Source organism: Enhydra lutris, unplaced genomic scaffold, assembly GCF_002288905.1.
Source record: "Enhydra lutris kenyoni isolate GAN:26980312 unplaced genomic scaffold, ASM228890v2 scaffoldscaffold3, whole genome shotgun sequence".
Taxonomy (NCBI): domain Eukaryota; kingdom Metazoa; phylum Chordata; class Mammalia; order Carnivora; family Mustelidae; genus Enhydra; species Enhydra lutris.
In genome coordinates, this window is record NW_019154087.1 from 31,506,060 (window position 1) to 31,527,773 (window position 21,714).

Sequence of the window (21,714 nt, forward strand, 5' to 3'; positions counted from 1 at the left end):
TGAGTGTTCTGTAGTTCCTTGAGTACAGATCCTTTACCTCTTTGGTTAGGTTTATTCCCAGGTATCTTATGGTTCTTGGTGCTATAGTAAATGGAATCGATTCTCTATTTTCCCTTTCTGTGTTTTCATTGTTAATGTATAAGAAAACAACTGGTTTCTGTACATTGACTTTGTATCCTGCCACGTTACTGAATTGCTGTATGAGTTCTAGTTAGTTTGGGGTGGAGTCTTTTGGGTTTTCCATATAAAGTATCATGTCATCTGCGAAGAGAGAGAGTTTGACTTCTTCATTGCCAATTTGGATACCTTTTATTTCTCTTTGTTGTCTGATTGCTGTTGCTCGGACTTCTAATACTATGTTGAACAAGAGTGATGAGAGTGGGCATCCTTGTCATGTTCCTGATCTCAACAGGAAGGCTGTGAGCTTTTTTCTGTTGAGGATGATCTTTGCTGTGGGTTTTTAATAGATAGATTTTGTGAAGTTCAGGAATGTTCCCTCTATCCCTATACTTTGAAGCATTTTAATCAGGAACAGATGCTGGATTTTGTCAGATGCTTTTTCTGCATCAATTGAGAGGACCATGTGGTTCTTCTCTCTTCTTTTATTGATTTGTTTTATCACATTGATTCGCGAATGTTGAACCATCCCTTCAACCCAGTGATGAATCCCACCTGGTCATGGTGGATAATCTTTTTAATGTGCTGTTGGATCCTATTAGCTAGGATCTTGTTGAGAATCTTAGCATCCATATTCATCAGGGATATTGGTCTGAAATTCTCCTTTTTTGGTGTGGTCTTTGCCTGGGTTGGGGATCAGGGTAATGCTGGCTTCATTAAAAGAGTCTGGAAGTTTTCCTTCTCCTTCAATTTTTTGAAACAGCTTCAAGAGAATGGGTGTTATTTCTTCTTTGAAAGTTTGGTAGAATTCCCCAGGGAATCCATTAGGTCCTGGGCTCTTGTTTTTTTGGGAGGTTTTTGATCACTGCTTCAATCTCGTTACTAGATATCGGTCTATTCAGGTTGTCAATTTCTTCCTGGTTCAATTTTGGAAGTTTATAGTTTTCCAGGAATGCATCCATTTCATCTAGGTTGCTTAACTTATTGGCATATAACTGTTGATAATAATTTCCAATGATTGTTTCTATTTCCTTGGTGTTAGTCATGATCTCTCCCATTTCATTCATAATTTTATTATTTGGGTCCTCTCTCTTTTCTTTTGGATTAGTGTGGCCAATGGTTTATCGATCTTATTGATTCTTTCAAAAAACCAGCTTCTAGTTTCATTGATATGTTCTACTGTATCTCTAGTTTCTATCTCATTGATCTCTGCTCTAATTTTGATTATTTCCCTTTTTGTGTGTGGATTTGGCTTAATTTGTTGTTGATTCTCCAGTTCTTTAAGGTGTAGAGACAGCTGGTGTATTCTGGATTTTTCAATTTTTTTGAGGGAGGCTTGGATGGCTATGTATTTCCCTCTTAGGACCGCCTTTGCTGTATCCCATAGGTTTTGGGCTGAAGTGTATTCATTCTCATTGGTTTCCATGAATTGTTTAAGTTCTTCTTTGATCTCCTGGTTGATCCAAGCATTCTTAAGCAAGGTGTTCTTTAGCTTCCAAGTGTTTGCGTTCCTTCCAAACTTTTCCTTGTGGTTGAGTTCCAGTTTAAAAGCACTGTGATCTGAGAATATGCAGGGAATAATCTCAATCTTTTGGTTTCGGTTGAGTCCTGATTTGTGACCCAGTATGTGCTATATTCTGGAGAAGGTTCCATGTGCACTTGAGAAGAATGAATAATGTTCTGTATATATCTATGAGGTCCATCTGGTCCAATGTGTCATTCAGTGCTCTTGTTTCTTTATTGATTTTCTGCTTGGATGATCTATTACGAGAGTGGCATGTTAAGATCTCCTACGATTAATGTATTCATATCAATATGACTCTTTATCTTGATTAATAGTTTTCTTATGTAATTGGCTGCTCCCATATTGGAGGCATAAATATTTACAATTGTTAGATCTTAAAGGTGTATAGTCCCTTTAAGAATTATTTAGTGTCCTTCTGTATCTCTGACTACAGTCTTTAGTTTGAAATCTAATTTATCTGATATGAGAATCACTACCCCAGCCTTCTTTTGAGGCCCATTGGCAGCTTCTCCATCCCTTCACTTTCAGTCTAGGTGTATCCTTTGGTTCAAAATGGGTCTCTTGTAGACAACATATGGATGGGTCCCGTCGTTTTATCCACTCTGCAACCCTGTGTCATTTTATGGGCACATTTAGGCCATTCACATTGAGAGTGATTATTGAGAGATACATTTTTATTGACATCGTGTTACCTTTGAAGTCTTTCTTTCCGTAGATTGTCTCCATATATTTCTGTTCAATGATATTCTTAGGATTTTTCATCTTTTATAGAACCTCCCCTTAATATTTCCTGCCGTGTCGGCTTGGTGGTCACATACTCTTTTTAACCTTGCTGGTCTTGGAAACTCTTTATCTCTCCATGCATTTTGAATGTCAGTCTTGCTGGATAAAGTATTCTTGGCTGCAAGTTCTTCTCATTTAGTGCCCTGAATATGTCTTGCCAGCCCTTTCTGGCTTGCCAGGTTTCTGTGGACAGGTCTGACGTTATTCTGATGGGCTTTCCTCTGTATGTAAGGAGCTTCTTTGTTCCAGCTGCTTTCAAGAGGTCCTGTCTACAATTATGGTTCATCATTCTCACTATCAGGTGTCTTGAGGCCTTTGTAGATTCTATAGTCTTGTGGGGAGACCCTTCTGCCTCTAGTACATGAATGCTGGTTCCATTCACAAGATTGGGAAAATTTTCATGGAGATTTTGTTCAACTATATCTTCTAGTCTTCTTTCTTTTTCCTCCCCCTCAGGGATTCCAATAATTCTGATGTTGGAACATTTCATGGCGTCATTTATTTCCCTAATTCTGTTTTCTTGGCTTCTAAGCTGTTTGTTCCAGGCTTCCTTCCGATCCTTTCTCTCTATCTATTTGTCCTCCAGATCACTAATTCTATCTTCTGTCTCCGTTACCCTAGCTTTTAGAGAATTTAGATTAGATTGGAACTCATTGAGAACATTGTGAACATCATCCCTGGTGGCTTTCACTTCTGCCCTAATCAATTCCATTTTGTCATTCATGGCATTCTCCAACCTAGCCATTGCCTGGATAATTGTTATCCTGAATTCCCTTTCCGACATAATGTCTATGTCCATAGCCATTACCTCTGTTGCAGAAGGCCCAGCCTCTGAATTTTTCTTCTGTTGGGCATTCCTCCTCCTAGTCATTTTGGTGAGAGATGGCTGAACAGATGTAGCTGAATGTTTCGACCATGGTGCAGGCAAGGTGCACCCTCGAATGCTTCGGAGCAATCAAGAGTCCCCACCCAAAAGAAAGAAAAAAGAAAGAAAAAAAAAGAGAGAGAGAGAGAGAGAGACAGGAAAAAAAAAGAAAGATAAAATAAAAGAGAAGGCCCAACCCAAATGGGCCCCAAGTTAAGATTTATGAAGTATACAAACAAAAACAGACAGCCACCAATGAATGATTATAAAGTTTTCATGGCATATAGTATTATAATAATTTTTATAATATAGTATTGGCCACATAGTTACTTTTTAAAAAAGCCACTTAACCTGTGATTTTAGGCTGATAATGCAGTTTCTCCAATGATGAGAGAGGCGTACTGTACAGTAGTATAATTCTTTGAAAGCAAAGTTATAAAACAGTAAGTAAACTAATATGTTACTAATTGTATATTAAATATCACTCACTTTTTGCCTATGTAAGGATAAATGATCTACTTCCATACAGTTCTTATATATGGTGTTCTACATGATGAACACTTAGCCACTGATAATGACACAAAAACATTTATTTCACCCAGTTCTTATACAGTTAATCGATTTTCACACAAGGACAAATACATGCACAACAGCTAAGTTTGTTGACTGTACAGCATAATGATTATTTACTATTCACTAAGTGGAAGTAGATCATCATAAATGTCTTCATCCTCATCATTTTCATGTTGAGTAGGAGGAAGAAGTAGGCATGTTGGCCTTACTGTCTTAGGAGTGGCAGAGGTAGAAGAAATTGAAGAGGTGGAAGGAGAGTTAGGCACTCCTGGTGTGACTTTATGGAAATACCCATAATTTCTGTCTGACTTTTTTGCTTTTTTCATTTCTCTAAAAATGTTGCTATATGGTACCAATCAGTCCTTCTTCCACCATTTGCTTTAGTTCACGTGCTGGTATCAAAGAAGTGTCCATGTCATAAGTGCATTCAAAAGCAGTCTTCAATAATCAGAACCCTTCTGCCACATTGTCTAATGTCAGTTTGTTTGCTGGCACTGCTTCTTCTGTGTCTTCTTCCTGATGTAAAGGCTGAATTAGAGATGTGTTTGGAAGCAAGTAGACCTCATGGGCTGGTTGGGGGCATTGTCCAGTATAAAAAAATGGTTGTGTTTGTTTTCCCCTTGGGGTGCTGAAATCTAGCTAAAAAACAGAAGGGTCTTTGAATGTAGTTTTGATTGTTTTCTACATTTTTTTAAAAGATTTCATTTATTTGTCACAGAGTGAGAGAGTGAGTGAGTGAGTGAGCACACAAGCAGGGGGAAGCAGGCAGAGCGAGAAGCAAGCTCCCTGCTGAGCAAGGAACCCAATATGGGACTCAATTCCAGGACTTTGGGGTTATGACCTGAGCTGAAGGTAGACATTTAACTGACTGAGGCACCCAGACATCCCTGCTTTCTACAGTTTTTTAAATTTGGTTTGTGGGCCCTTGGAATTATAATTGTAATTTTTAATTGTCTTCAAAGAACGAAGATTTAAAATAATGTCTCACTGAACAGGTGAGATAGCTCAGTTGCTCTTGGGTCACTCTTTTATAGATATATAGATATATACATATATATATCTATATATATAGATATATAGTTACACACAAATATAAATGTATCTATAATATATATATAGTTTTATAGATATATATACACACACAAATTTCTTATTAGATTTTGAACTTTTTTTTTTTTAAAGATTTTATTTATTTATTGAAGGAGAGCAAGTGAGTGAGAGACAGAGAGAGAAAGCACGGGGGCAGAGGGAGAGGGAGAAGCAGACTCCTCACTGAGCAAGGACTCTGATGTGGGACTTGATCCCAGAACCCTGGGATCATGACCTGAGCCAAAGGCAGACACTTAACCTACTGAGCCACTGGTACCCAGATTTTGAACTTCTTAATTCAGCTGATTGTACTTAATGCCCAAGATTCATACTACTGTACTACAGACTTTTTTTTCAGAGCAATAAATCTTTGGTTCATTATGATTCCACTCAACCAAAGGCCTGCTGAAATGATTTATTATTTGGAGATGATACCTTTGATGGTTTTTTTCACTCCATAGTCAGATGTGCTTTATTGTCAAGTGCATATTTAGCTTAGGTTCTTGAACTGTAATGGTGATCTGCTGCCTTTTTTTTTTTTTTTTAAATAAAATTTGACTGAAAATGTTTGTCATTTTTTAATGAGTTAGACAAAGAAATGCAGCTACCATTCCATATTAAGCCTGCATTTCTTCCCTAAATTCCACTTAGGTTAAATTGGTTTTCTTTTTCTCTGATTTTTAATACCACAAAATAATTTCAGAACGTATTACTAGTTAAGTGTAACAACTAATGCTTTAATTTCATAGATCTCACTGTGACGTTTTTCTTGAGAGGTAAAGCAGTCCATTGGCAAAAGTGCATGTAATTTTCCTTCCTTCTTATTTGTTAGATTCTGTTCAGTGATAGTCTTTTCTTTGATTATCAAAGACTCTCACTGCAGGCAGTGCTATTGCTTGTGCCTAAGAATATTACTGCAAGTTGTATCACTAACGCTACTTGCCAAGTTGATTGTATGGAAAGTTTCTCATCTCCTATTCATGTTAATCAATATCAAGCACCTGTGGATGCTTTAGGATGAGACTGTAGTGCAGAATTCATGAATTCTGTTCCCAGGAAATTTGCAGTGAAGCAGGTGCTGGATGGATTTTTTTCTCCCTCCCTACCCCATGAGCTCTGTTAATTCTACCTTCAATAGGCCTGATGTTTGAATAAATCAGATATCTAATAAATTATTTTCATGCACAGAATTTCAGCTTTTTGTACTCTAGTATAGCTTGGTCTTATCTGAAAGTTTAATAGCAATGTGATTTAAGGTTTTGTTTTGCTTTTTAAGAGAGGGATATGAGTGATTTAACTCAGGTGCTTTTAAGAACCTGATAGGTAATCCTATTGCCTTTCTTTTTCAAATTAAAGAATTCCTAAGTACCTCGAGAGGAGAAAAAAAGGCAATGCCTTACCAGCAAGGTACTTCCTGACTTTAGAGATAAAGCACCCATAAAGTCAATCCAGAAAAAGGGCTCTTGTCTAAGCTTTCTTGTTGTACAACCACAGGACTGGCAGCTGGTGTTTGCTTTCTTTCAGGGCTTGGGGGTTAGAGCTTTATAGATAAGGGCCATCCTGATCATAAACCTGACTGCAGTGGCACAAAATAGGAGAGTTAGCCTATCTCTTCCTGCCTTAAATCCTGGTGCTTGCTTCACTTACCAATAATGTCCTTTGGCATTTTGTTTTCAGAACAGGTCACTTCCATTTGTATTAAAAACCTATTCAGGCAGATATCCTTCACATTCAGTGATTTTCTTAATGGTGTCTGGGAACTCATCCTCTGCCTCTCAGTTGGCAGAAGCTGCTTCTCCTGTTATCTTGACATTTTCTAAGCCAAACCTCTTTCTAAAATCATCCAACTATTCCTTTGCTGGCATTAAGTTCTCCAGCTTTAGTTCCTTTACCTTCCTTTTGGCTTAGGTTGTCTTATAATGACTTTTCTTTGAATCATATTAGATCTATAGGTATGCCTTTCTTATAGCAATCCTGCACTCACAATAAAAGCTGCATTTTCAAGACAAGATAAAAACCGTTTCATAAAAAGTGCAAGGTTTTTGCATCTGCTGGTGTAGCTGAAGTGGTGGCTTCACAAACTGTCTTTTCTTTGTTTACATTGGCCCTTAACTCTGGATGCATTTATCTTGAAATGGTGGGCTGCAGACCTCATTCTGTGGTACATGTCAGGCAGTTCAACTTTGTCTTGTAATGCAATGACTTTTCTCTGCTTCTTAGCAGCACTTCCAGCATCACTGGAGGCACTTTGTGTGGGTTCCCTGGGGTTAGGGTTTACGGTATTGCATTAAACATGAAAAATATGTGAGAACCACAAGAGATCACGTTTTGCTGTGACATGAATTTTACTGGAGAGAGAAACTGTTCATGTGGAGGAATTAGTGTCACACATTGTTTTAGGCGGATATTCACAACACTTGAGCTCACTGCAATAGCAACAGAAGGTGGCTATGAAATTACCACAGTAGTACAGTATGTGCTACAGTTAATTTTATGTGACTTTGATTTAATACTGCATCTTTACCTTTGCTTTCATTTCTTTCACCTGCAAATGGTGCCGTGTACTATCTGTATGTTTGGATACATTTTAACTTTTCATAGTAGATTTGTGTATATTTTATTGTACTAAATGATAAAATCTACACATATTTTATGTACTCATGACACCTAGCTTTTTCTTAAATTTTTCCATATTTCTAGGCTATGCGATTCATCTGTGAGGTTTTTTTTCGAATTGTTACAAATGACCATTTTCCAATATTCTTAATTGAAAAAATTCTGTGTGTAAGTGGACCCGTGTTGTTCAACTCATGTTTTTCAAGGGCCAGTGTAATATTGGGGGAGTTTACATTGCTAAAACCTTTCTATGGTTACTTGATAATTTCAACCAAAAGTTAATTTGCATATATCCTTGCCTTAACAATTCAGTTTTTAAGGAATTTATCTTGGTATTTGCCCAAAAGTGCATAAACATATATTATTTATATATTTTCCTTTATTATGTCATTGTTTATAACAATGAAAGAGTAGAAATGAGTTAAATGTTCACTAGTGAAGGCTGATTAAAGTAGTAGAGTAGAATAATAGACTTTTTTTTTTTAAGATTTTATTTATTTGACAGAGAGAGACTCAGCAAGAGAGGCAACACAGGGGGAGTGGGAGAGGGAGAAGCAGGCATCCCACAGAGCAGGGAGCCAGATGCAGGGCTTGATCCCAGGACCCTGGAGTTAGGACCTGAGCCAAAGGCAGACGCTTAACTACTGAGCCACCCAAGTGCCCCTCTTTTTTTACTTTGTATTTCAGTTTTTTACAATGAGAATGTAGTGTAGTGATGGGAAGAGAAAATAGAACAATACCTGATTACATCTAAGATGATCCATACTGGCCCTTTGGGTTTGTTAGCTTTTTTTTGTTCATTTCATTTTGCTCTGTGTGTGTGTGTGTGTGTGTGTGTGTGTGTGTTCCTTTTAAATTTTTCTTATGAGTTCTTTGGCAAATTTGGAGTGTCTTCATGAGAGATATGAATTAGGTGATTTTCTAAACTGAAACCATGAGCATTCTTTTTTCCTTCTCTTACACTTGTCTTTTTCTTTTCACATGCCTTTGTGCATGTTTAACTGACTTTCTCTTTTATTGTACAGGCATTAATATGGACTATCTTTATAAATCAGAAATTTACTTTACTCAGGGTGGTTGTATCTTTAAGGTATTGAAAGTATCATGGCATACAAAAACAGAAACTGGGACCAGAAAATTTATATTTTCTTTAATATATTGAAATGTAAATTTTCCAAAACTCTAACGAAGACATTTAAAATTGTTCAATAAATAATACTTTTTTAAAAAGAATTGATTCATCTCTCTGAAATGCATGAGGGGAAAGAATTTTTTTTTTTTTTAAGCATGACCTTACTTTAAAAATTCAGTAAATGATAGAGGACTCTATTCTGAGTTTTGTTTTTTTCATGTCTAATAAAGATATTTGTTAAATTATATTTAGCCCATGATCAAGTTATAATTTTATGTTAGTCATTGTGCTTTTTTTCATTTGAAACAGATATACTGATATTTTTTAAGCTTCATGTTCTAAGATTAATTTGTTTCTGACATTGAAAAATATATTACTTTCAAATAGTTCTTGTAGAAGTTATTTGGGGGAAAAACCAAGTATCCTCCAAATATCTGATATATTAGGAACTCAATATTTATAATGAAGTATAATAATAACTAAAATTTACATAGCATGCACCTATGTACCTAGCACTGTGTGTTGCACATATATTAACTCATTTAATTCTAACAGCAAGCCTAGGAGGTAAGAATTATTATTATTATTATTATTACTTTTAAGATTTTATTTACTTATTTGACAGAGATCACAAGTAGGCAGAGAGGAAGGCAGGGGGAGGGGAAAGCAGGCTCCCCACTGAGCAGAGAGCCCTATGTGGGGCTCAGTCCCAGGACGCTGGGCTCATGACCCGAGCCAAAGGCAGAGGCTTTAACCCACTGAGCCACCCAGCACCCCGGTAAGAATTATTATTATTCCTATTTTACAGATGAAGAAAATTGAGACATAAGATTTACCCATTGTCATATGATTAGCAAAATGCTGAGCCAGGGCTTGAACCCAGGCAACATAGCTGTAGAGTCCATAATCTTCACTAAGGATGGACACTAGTGCCAGTGTTTAGTAAAAATTCAGTACATTTTTGTTAGACCAAAATTAAAAGAGGATAGCATTTAAAAACAGTATCATGTAAGTAGCACTTTGTTTATAGTATAGGGAAACAATATACCAAATTTTTCAAAAGAAAAGAAAGGAAAATGTAAGGATATTAGCATTATTTTAGATGATTATTTTCTTGATTCCCCATGAAGTTTAAGATATTTTAGATGTTTTTAGATGGCTATAACCTTTTATATATATGACCTTTGGAAACAGTGATAGGATCATTGAAGCTCTTCATCTAATATTTTATTCTGCTTATTTTGTTTCTTTATCTTTTCAATCAAGAAACATTTAGTGTCACTAAAAAATGTGCTATTAAATTTGACAAGAAGTATAAACTAACTTGAACAATTCTTTAGTGCCATGTAAGAACTATAAATATGGAATGAGATGGTGTCTTTAGAATATATTTCATTCATCAGAAAAGGTATTTATATGAACATCAGGGGAGAATAATTTGGTTTCCTTCATTTGAAATATACAATTTACCTTTTGCTATTGAGATCTATAAACTATGTGCTATAACATGGAAAACAGTTATTTTTGTGTATGGATAACATTACCAGAGTTCTTTATCTCTCTGTGTAGACAATGTTCAGTTTCTGTCATTGCATACCTCCTTTGTTATAATTACCTTGCTTTCTCGCCTCTCCTTTTCGTAGTTTATTCCTCTCTGTCGTCTCCTCTACTCTTCTCTGTCTACATATAATCATAATTACTTTTTTTAAATCAAATAATTTATTTTCTTATACTCTACCAATTATTTAAAATTGTACCACTTTTTTTTTATTGCTTCATATTTGAACCTTAAATTTCTTATGGATTTTTTTTTTTTTAATGTAGGTAATGGGATGCTAGGATGTTCATAGCTTACAGAAAGAAAGCCTGGATCATTCTTCCTTCTCTTAAAACTTACTGTTGGAGAGGCCACTTCCAAATATGAATAGTTCTAGGATTCATCTAACTGTCAGTCTCATAGGGAGAAACATGTCTCCTGTATAGAGACCCACTAAATATTTCTGAACATGACCTTCAGCATACATCATTTTGAGAGGGAGTTAGATGAGTGAGTAAGGTTCTCCAAGGCCTACTTGAGACTAAAAACAAGGCTGTGAATATAACCCAGCAATTCTGACTTCGGGTTTTGTGGTATTTCAGGAGTACTACCTTAAGATGATCCTTCTTTTTATGTAAGGGATAATTCTTGCCATACTGAAAAGAATAGATGACACTAGTGGTCATTTGATTTCCTAAAGTTTGAACATAACAAATTGATTAGAATTTTACTTGTAGACATTTCTCTAGGGCTAACAAAAAATTTGCAACTCTGCTGTTCATGTTCACACATCCCTCAAAAATCACATTCAAAATTTACATCTTTTAAGTTTTCTAAGCTTATCAAGATAATTTTTAGTGCCTTATCCAAATATGTTCAGCTGGGTCCAGGAATAATTGTGTTCTTTTTAAAAAATCACTTAAATTAACTTTCTTTCTTTTCACATTCAACTTACAGAATTAACTTCTGGATTTGTATTGAGTTGATAAAACTCTAAAGAAATGATATCATGTCAATTCGAGCTATTATAACTGGCAATAATCTTACTTTTTTTAATTTTTATTTATTTTTATTTTTCCCTACCTCATTATAATCAGCATTTACAGGAAAGGAAAGGTTACCCAGACCATTTCTGTTCATGGGTTTTTTCTAATCTGCTGAGATATACATTTTTTTCTATAAAACCAATGTCAAAGGTAGTCATGAAAAGCTCAAGCGTCAGAAGTAAAAGTCTACCTTTTTTATAGCAAAGAGAAGGAAATGCATCATAAAATATTAATCAAATTTAACTACCTAATGATTTTATGAAACTTAGTCCTTGATCAGTATGAATGGACATATCCATACTTCTACATCATTGCTGGGATTTTAAATTACACCTATTTTTATAAGAAACGGAACATCTTTAGGGAAAACAGTACTTGAACGGTCTTTACCCAGCACACATTTAATACAGAACTGCTTATATGTGAGATAAATTTAAGCACTATGGGCGTTGAAAATACTTCCAAGTCATTGTGTCAGCCCTACTGTTATGGGGCAGCTCAGTGATAAGACCAAATATGGGAGGGGAGGCTTCAAGGCAGACAGATAGTGATAGATTTATTCACTCTTTCATTAGCTCATATATTTACTCATTGATTAAAAAATATTCATTGATGGGGCTCTTGGGTGGCCCAGTTGGCTAAGCATGTGCCTTCAATTCAGGTCATGATTCTAGGGTCTAGGAATCAAGCCCTACATTGGGCTCCCTGCTTAGTGGAGAGTCTGCTTCTCCTCTCCCTGTGCCCCTCCCCTCTGCTCATGCTCTCTCTCTCTCAAATAAATAAAATCTTTAAAAAAATATTCATTCATCACTTACACTGTGGAATGCACTTGTCACCACTGAAGATACTTTGATCAGTGAAGTAATACTTTCTCAACCTTCAAGAACTGCACATACCTATGGGGATGATGATATTAAACAATAATTGAAGACTTATTTAATTGCAAGTATAACTACCACTGCAAAACTGAGAGTGGTGTGTTCTGAAAGTGTATCACTGGAAACCTGATAGAACTAATGGATTGAGGGAAAGTTGAGACCCAGAGGTTCAGCAAGAGTTAGAGAACAAAGCCCATAAATCTTGGGTCAAAATAACTTTTGAGAGAGATAGGGATAATAAGAAGTGAGTTAATTATTTTACAATTTTATAACCCTCAAAGGCAGAGAAAAGTTATGACTGAGATGACTAGTTACCAATGCCTTATCTAGTCTCTTTTTCTTCTTTACTAACAGAACCCAATTTTATTTGAAGAACGATGTACCCAGCTAAAACAACTACTTTTTTCAGGTTGCTTTATAGTTATAGGGTAGTTATTTGAATAGTTTTAATTAATGAAAAGGAAGTAAAAGTTATCAGATTGGGAAACTTCTTCAGAGAAGGTTGTTCAGTTGTTATACACTTTTTTTTTTTTTTGCCTTTTGTTCTTTCCCTCCATTTCTGAAACGAGAATGTTATGGCTAGAGCTATGGTGAGTATCTTAGGAACATAAGAATGGGGGCTACAATATAAGAACGGTGCAAGAGAAAGCATGGAAGGGCCTACATGTCCAGTGCTATTGTGGAGCTCCTATGCTCTTGGATTCTTAATGTCCACTTTCTTTAACTGAGGGAATAAAAGAAAAATTTGCCTGCAAATACAGAAGGCAAATGAAATCTTATCTGAGGAAACATCAGAGAGCTATAAATCCTCTCCCTGCTCTTATATTGATGAAGAAATAAATAAATATTCAAATAAATATGATATATTTGTTTAATGAGCTATTTATATGTTTATGTGTCTATACAAATAAATATACGCTATACATATGTTTATGTATTTATACAAGTAAGTGTATTTATACAATAGGTAACAGAAGAATTGAAAAGTGAAGGATATCATTTGTAGCTACAGTGATCAAGAATGGAAGAAGAGGCTCTGCTTGAACTGGGTTTTATAATTGTTAAGTTTACTTCCAAATTTATTTATTTCATTTTATTTTTTTAAAGATTTTATTTATCCATTTGAGAGAGAGAATGAGAGAGAGCATGAGAGGGGAGAAGGTCAGAGGGAGAAGGAGACTCCCCATGGAGCTGGGAGCCTGATGTGGGACTTGATCCTGGGACTCCAGGATCATGACCTGAGCTGAAGGCTGTCGCTTAACCAACTGAGCCACCTAGGCACCCTTACTTCCAAATTTAAAAAGGATTTTAGTGCCAAAGAGAATGTTCTGAAAATTTTTCCATAGCACTCAGGAACCAATATACTTTTCCAGCAGAAGTTGGTCGTGCTTTAATATAAATTCTTTGCTGCTGTGATGTTGATGGTTTAAGATTGAAGACCTAAAGTTTAAAGAGATAGTACATTTGTCAGGTATATTTTAGGGCCCATAGCAGGATTGTTTTGGTAAAGACAAGAAAGGGATAAAGTGAGAGAAGTTACAATAAATATAACTAATGATTTTTAGATATGGGAGAGGATGGTGAAGAAAAGTGAATGCAGCTTTCTATTTTCAGAGCTGGTTAAATAAGGAATTATTGTAGGTAGGTGAGGTAGTTGGGGAAGGAAAGATAAAGGGATTTTATTTTAAGGCAGTCTGAGGATAATGAAGTGAAAGTGTCAGCAAATAACTAGAAATTTGTGATTCAGGTATGAATTGTATGATAGAGAAATTAGGTGAAATCAGTGGTTTTATTGTCTACTTGATTTTGTCTGCCAGCACTTTTTATTATTCTTTACTGAATCTTGAAGTGTCATGGTATAACTGACATTTTTAGTTCCTTTTATAAAACAGTGTTAGGGTAAAAGTCTTTTCTAGTGTGTCAGGAGATTATGGACAATAAAATCAATATTTTCTATTTTTGCCTATCACTTACAATTAACAGTATAATTTTATATTTGTAGTAAAATATTTTTGTTCTAAAATAACACTTATTCTTTCCTAAGTTAAATATTTAAAAATGTATGTGTTCAAGATGATGAATGTTAAGAAAGCTGAAAAATGGCAAGGGTAACTCTACATGTTCATAATTATAATTTGTGACAGGCAAAGCAAAGATAATTTGATCATCATCTGAAATGCCTTTCTTCTCTATAAACCTGAAATTAAGCAACTTGGATAAGCATATTGGTAAATTGCTTATTTTGTTTTGTTTTTATAAAAGTTTTATTTTTTATTTTATTTTTATTAGTTTCAGAGGTAGAATTTAGTGATTCATCAGTTGCATATAACACTCAGTGCTCCTTATATCAAATGCCCTCCTCAAAGCCCATCACCCAGTTACCCCATCCCCCCACCCATCTCCCCTCCAGCAACCCTCAGTTTGTTTCCTATAGTTCAATATCTTATGGTTTGCTTCCCTCTCAATTTCCATCTTATTTTATTTTTACCCCCTCCCCATGTTTATTTGCTTTGTTTCTTAAATTCCATATATGAGTGAAATCATATGGTATTTGTCTTTCTTCGACTGACTTATTTCACTTACATAATATCCTCTCGTCCTATCCACATTGTTGGATGGCAAGATTTCATTCTTTTTGATGCCTGAGTAATATTCCATTGTATAAATTCCTTTAATCAAAGTTTTCTGCACATTCAGAAAAATTTCACTATACTTATGGCCTGTAATTTTTTTACTATATATATATATATATATGATATATATATCATATATATATATATATGATATATATATCATATATATATCAAAATTTTTAGTCAAATATATATATATATTTGACTAAAGATTTTGATTCAAAGCTTTGATTGAAAGTTTCATTGAAGTCTTCTTAATAGATAAGCTTCATTATAAAAGAAATTCCAGTGATTTTTTAAATAATTATATATTTGGGATTTTAAAATGAAATTTTAGACTGGAATATACTTAGGCATGAAATAATATCCAGAACAATTTATGCAAAAAATGTAATGAAAGCTTATTTTAGCCAAAGCATAGTTAGTGGTCTTTATTATATTATGCTTTCTAACATTTTATTTATATAAAATGCTGTCAGATCCATTGTATATTGCTGTGGGCTCATCCTTCTAGTGATAGTTTACCTGATAAGTACCACAAGATTAAGATTCTACTCTGCCTTTGTGGCTCTGAGCTTGTCACCCTTTTGAGTTTTGGGTTGAAGGCCTGAGGGTCTGTTTTATTTCTTCCTGCAAGTTCCACCCTTCAAAGTTTTCAGCTTTACTCTTTAGCTTCCTACCCCATTCAAGTTTAAGTATCTTGAAGAGGCTTGTATTTGGGCATGGGAAATTTTGCAGGGCCTTCAACTTGGTTAAAAGAATTGAATAAAATCACAAAGTATGTGAAATGGTTTTTCTAAAACATAAATGGGATGATGTGTTTCCCTTTGAGGCTGGTTGAAACCAGTGATTTTTTTTTTTTTAAACTGCCTGGGATACTGTCTTCATGTGATTCCCAACAACTTAATTACTTTTCACTGTTGTTTGTTTAGGGCTTAAAATACTAGAAGCTTTTCTTTTAATAGCCAGTTGACATCTCTCCAGGCAAGGAAGATATCACTGAGGATTACACATAGTTTCACACCTAATAGAATTAATAATGCTAATGACAACAACGATGGCAGTAGAAGGAAACACTAGTGCTTATTATGTATCAGATACCATTCTAATACTTTTACATATATCAATTATTTTAATTCTATGATTATGTCATTTTTTGATAGGGCCTGGATTTTCCAGATGAAATCAGGATACCTTAGATTTACCTTTAATTTGTGTTGAGGCATAGCTTTTATTTCATCAGGCATTTTATCACATTTTTCCCTCAGTTTCTACTTGCTCTTGTTGCCACTGGAAGCTGGACATGGCTTCTAGCACTGCCAGCCCCTCAAAAGAATGGAATTTTTAATGCTCTGTGTTTCTTTGAAAAACTGGCTACCAGTTCAAAGGCTGTCATTTAAGCCTATGACCTAGATTCATGTTCTAGCTAAAAAACTAAACCAGGAGGATGTGAATCAGGCATTTTTAGTTTTTGTGCCAGGACTCATATCTGCTGCGAAGTATGTGAAATTTTCCAAACAAAGGGAAAGGATACAAATAACTAGATTGAAAAAAAAAAAAAAGCATGAGAAATGTCTGTCATAGCCACTCATCGTGTGCCTTTCTTATTTTCTGTGATGTATATAAAGGATCACCCACAGAGATTTGATGATCTTACCTCTACATACTTTTTTTTTCCTACATACTGTTTTTTCCTGAAATGGTGTTTAGAGTACCATCTGTAGGTATTGTTTAAATTATTGCTCTTAAACAGTGTTTCAGATTTGTCTTAGTAACAATTTGTCTAGGAAATTGACTTGAAATATCAGTCTCTTAGACAAAATGAGAATTGAATATGAGTAAGAGGAGCTTAGAAGCATTGAAAAAGGACAAAAGTGGGGAATATGTTTTCAGAGAAGAATGGATATGCTATAGGAAGAGACAATCATGAACAAATGTAGTATATCTACACTTGGTAGAGGACACATTGAATCTATTGAAATTTAGGATAACCAGTTCAATGAATTTTCCTTGGTGGGAACATACTGTTTTTTTAAGAAAACTGATCACTCATGAAGTTTCTTATCTTTGCTTCAAGGCATTAAAAAAAATAATAAAGAGGTTTCTATATGGCAGTAGCCAAAGCCATCAATCATATACAGGCTAGGCACTGGAAAAAGAAATGGGTGGTGATGCCAGGCAGGCTGTTACAGAAGCCATAACCATGATAGCTTCAGATGAGAAAATTAAAATATATAGTAGGTACAATCAAGAGCTTTGCAAAGCTTCCCTAAACACTCTGAGTCTATTGTGTGCACTCAAGATTTCTTTGTGCTTTGGCACTCTCTCCCACTTTGCCTTCACACACCACAGAAGCAGCCCCAAAGGATCCAGAAGTCATCTTTGGAGCTACTACTGGTATTGCTTATCTTCAGCCTACCCTTACTAACTATTCTCTTGATGCTGGCAAGCAAACAACTGCTGACATATTTTAGTTGACTTACAGAGTGTGGTATTTGCTCTTTGACACGGAACTTAAAGCAGAAATGTGGGTTTTCATGTAAGAATCTCCTCCCCAGTACACATACCATATTTAATGATCCTTTGGAAATAGAAGATAATGTTGTTGGCATATGCTTGAAGGAGATAAGTGCATGAGAAACAAGAGAAAGTATGTTTTATAAAGTATGGCTCCTCAATGGACTTTAAAAGTATGATTTTTCAGTATCCAAATTTGTTTGACTTACTTAAAACATTAAAATACTTCCCTATTAGCCCAAACCCTGAATATCATTGTTTATTATTATTTTTTTGTATTGAAATTAACTTTTGTAGAATAGTAAGATTATCTATTGCTTTTATGGAATTAGGTACCAATGTAAGTATTTTACTTGTTTTAACTCACTTATTTCTCATAAAAACCCTTATGGCATATGATATAAATACTATTATTTTCTCCACTTACAAATGAGGAAACTAAGAATCCCACAGTTTAAGTGGCTTGCCTACAGTCCCTAAAAAAGTAAGGAGCAGTTATTTGAAACCCGAGTCTAGAGCTGGAGTCTACACCATTAGCCATGTAAGTGTCCTGCCTACTAGAAAAACATTAAAACTTGAGAAGTTGTTTTTTTATGCATAATAGAGATGAACAGATATGTTACATAGAATATGTCATATTTTAAAATAATTTGAGGAAAATGAGTTAAAAAGTTTCTCATTGAAATAATTAGTTAATAGTTTATAGGCATTAATTGTGCAACAAATATATGATATTTTATATTTAATTGAGTTTAGAATTATTATTATAGTTATTAATTTCCATGTGACTTATGTTGATTAAAAATGTTAATATAACTGTAGAGCATATAAACAACCATAAATGATAAAAGGGGAAGGCTTTCAACTTAATTGGAATCTACTAAAAATGAAATAAGCAGTCTCATTTGTAGAATGAGTAAAGTGTGCTCACATAGAACAGTATAGTAGTGATAGTATTGCTTCTTATGAAAATAAATAATCATTTTCATTCCTGTATGAAATTTGATTTTCATTATAACATTTGAAAATGAAAGTTTGATCTATAATATGAAAGGTTTTTTTTAAAGAATATGGTCCTAAATTTCATTATTCTGTTTATTTTACCTTAAGTTTTGACAAGCAAATTTACAGTCTTATAAGAAGGGTATAAATTTAAGAATAGTCTTTTACTTTTTTTAAATTTGATTAAGAGAATTTTCATATTTTTCCACTTATGCCATTGCTTAGTGTGAACATCTGTGCTACATGGTTTTATGTATTTTCCATGTAAGACATGTTAATGCTCATCCATTGAAATTCTTTTCAGGATATTCCAGCACCTGGCAGCTATGATGTTCAAAAATCATACGAAATGTCCCAAGTTCGACATAAATACATGCCGCCTCGTACTTTTGTGGCTAAACTGAAACATGCCTCCTTTCTTAGCACAACTCCACGGTGCCTGCAGAAAATGACTGATGGGCCAGGTAAGTACAGACTCTTATTTTAAAGCTTTGAGAAAAAAAAATCTAAGGTTTCCATGTAAAAATAGACAATTATAAACATACCTTTATATTTACCATGCCTCTTTTAAATATATAGGATAAAAAAGATATCTGCTTATTCAGTGAAAGATTTTAGATTTTTTTTTCAACTGTAAGATTTGTTTGGAGTTTTATGACTCTTAATTTTACCAAAGAACATCTTATGAGTTTTAACTTAAAGTTAGTAAAGTCATTTTCTATTAGGGAAAAACCCAAAATTCTTAATATGCTAGAATTGTTAGAGGAGAAAAGCAATCGACTGTGATTTGTAAAGTCATATTCAAGACATATACCATGTTATTCTCATGGAATTATTTTAATTTTTCTCAAGTATCAAGAAAACATCCATGTAAAAAAATAAACATTTTTGGGGAGAATTAAAATTCCAAAAACGATTTTGATTTTTAAAATTGGGGTTAGTTTAGCTGCTAGTAATACTATTCTTAGACTAAAAATGAATGCATTAACTTTCCTTGGTAATGAGGTTAAATCAGTTAACTGTATTATTTCACACAGGAAAACTAGATAGAAAATAGGAACAATAGTTTTCAACAATAATTTTGAAATATATTTCCACCAAACAACCAAACTGTTGTAATGGCTCTTTATGAGAGTATTAAAAGGAAAAAATGAAACAAAATGGAGAAACTCATTCAAGGGTTTCTGATGAAAAACATGTCAGCAAATGAGAATACTCAGAGAGCCTGTGATCCATAGAGGCTTACTTTGTTTCTCATTGTCTTTCAATAATCAAGTATATTGCCCAGTTAAAGGTCTGTTATACATCAAAATTTAACTTTTTAAAATTTTCTTTTTCTTCTCTTGAGTTACTGTACCATTGCTGATTTTATCAGGTTTTACCTTTGTTATGCAGAAGTGGTGCAGGGAAATTAATTCTTTCAAGTTCTGGTATTACTATGGTCACCATCACCAAGCACAATCAAATAATAAATAAATATCCACTTAAGGGTCTCTTGAAATAAATTATGTTGAACTTCATATTTTCTGAAGATTATTTTTTTTCTCTCTGCCTTTACTGCTCTCTTCCATAAAAATTGTTGTAGTTGGAAGGTATAAGAGTTTCAGTTAGGTGATAGGATTGGCACTGCGACTTTTCATTGTGTCAGGATTTGACATAGGGCAAGTAAATTCACTAATGGTTTTATTAGTTTCTATTTTACAAAATTCAGAAAATATTTGCCACCCACTTGGCTCTCCTGAGAATACTAAAGATTAATAAGACCGTATTTCAAAGTCATTTTCAGAAGCTCTGAAGCTCCTTAGAAATATAAAATCTTATCAGAAAAAAATTGATTTCTGAAGGTACTACCTGATACTATGATGTATAAAATTTGATTTCATCTGACATGTGCAGATATTGTAGTAATTAGAATTGTTCATATTTTTTAATTTAATCTACTATTTAAGATATACCATCTTGAAAACTTGTCTTGAATATAGATTTAGTAGGTGACCAGGGCCAATTCAATTAAGATCCGTGCTTCATTCTGGTAATTGAAAATTAACTTCCATTTGTCCTAATTCTCTTATACTGATCCAATCAAGGAAAAGATATTCAAGTGTGGTATTATCAACTCTCTAAATAGATTCCTCATTTTTAATTGATTTTTACTTAAGCTAGGTTTTTTATTAATGAGTATAACAAAGAATTCTTGATTCTTTTTAGTTTATGCATAGTAATATGGTCTGTTCTAAAATGAGAATAGCCCATTTCTGTTTATAATTCTTAATACCATCTAACTTTTGCTGGGAATACCATCTAACTTAATATGATAAGTCTTGTGATTTAAAAAAAAATCATTGGCATATAATCAAAAGATACAGGGATAGTAGTTCTGTTGGTTATATGCTTTGTATCAATTTTTATCCTATGAATGATATCCTTTCATATCATATATTAGAATTAAATTAAGAGAGAAGTGTTTTTTTCAAGAAACAACAGATGTTGATGAGGATGTGGAGAAAGGGGAACCCTCTTATACTATTAGTGGAATGCAGACTGATACAGCCACTCTGGAAAATAGTATGGAAGTTCTACAAAAAGTCAAAAACAGAACTACCTTATAATCCAGCAATTGCAATACCAGATATTTACCCAAAGAATACAAAAATGCTAATTTGAAGGTATACATACACCCCGATGTTTATAGCAATGTTATCTGCAATTGCCAAATTATGGAGAGAGCTCAAAAGTCCATTGACTGATAAATGGATATAGAAGCTGTGATATATCTCTATCTATCTCTATATCTATCTCTATCTATCTCTATCTCTATCTATTTTATCTCTGTCTCTATCATCTATCTATCATCTCGATCTCTATTTCTATATTCATACTTACATACAGTGGAATATTAGCCATAAAAAAGAACAAAATCTTGCCATTTGCAATGTATGTGTATGGAGATAGACAGTATTATGCAAAGTGAAATGAGCCAGTTAAAGAAAGGCAAATACCATATGATTTCACTTATATGTGGAGTTTAAGAAACAAATTATCATAGGGGGCAAAAAAAGACACATGCAAACCAAGGGACAGACTCTTAACTATAGAGAACAAATTGTTTGTTACCAGAGAGAAGATTAAGAAACGAGGTTTGCATGGGGATGGATTAAATAGGTGATGAGGATTAAGGAGCACACCTATCATGATGAGCACTGGGAGATGTGTGTAAGTGTTAAGTCACTAAATTGTACACCTAAAACTAGTATTACATTGTGTGTTATAACTTGAATTTAAATAAAAACTTTTAAAAAATATTTTTTAATCCTTTTGTCATTTAAAGATTGGTAATTTTATTTTACCTTAATACTAATGGGAAGGACCTTTTTCAGTTATACATCAAATATTTTATAAAT

The 21,714-nt window shown here is 34.1% G+C and overlaps 1 protein-coding gene across 1 annotated transcript in view; it reads left to right on the forward strand.

The window, feature by feature from the left end:
- The window catches only part of LOC111153773 (sperm tail PG-rich repeat containing 2), a 596,073-nt gene that overhangs the window by 222,815 nt on the left and 351,544 nt on the right, over nucleotides 1-21,714 (forward strand). The window contains exon 9 of the mRNA XM_022513010.1: nucleotides 18,618-18,777. Within this exon, the coding sequence (XP_022368718.1) occupies nucleotides 18,618-18,777 (160 nt within the window). The remainder of the gene's footprint in view (nucleotides 1-18,617; nucleotides 18,778-21,714) is intronic.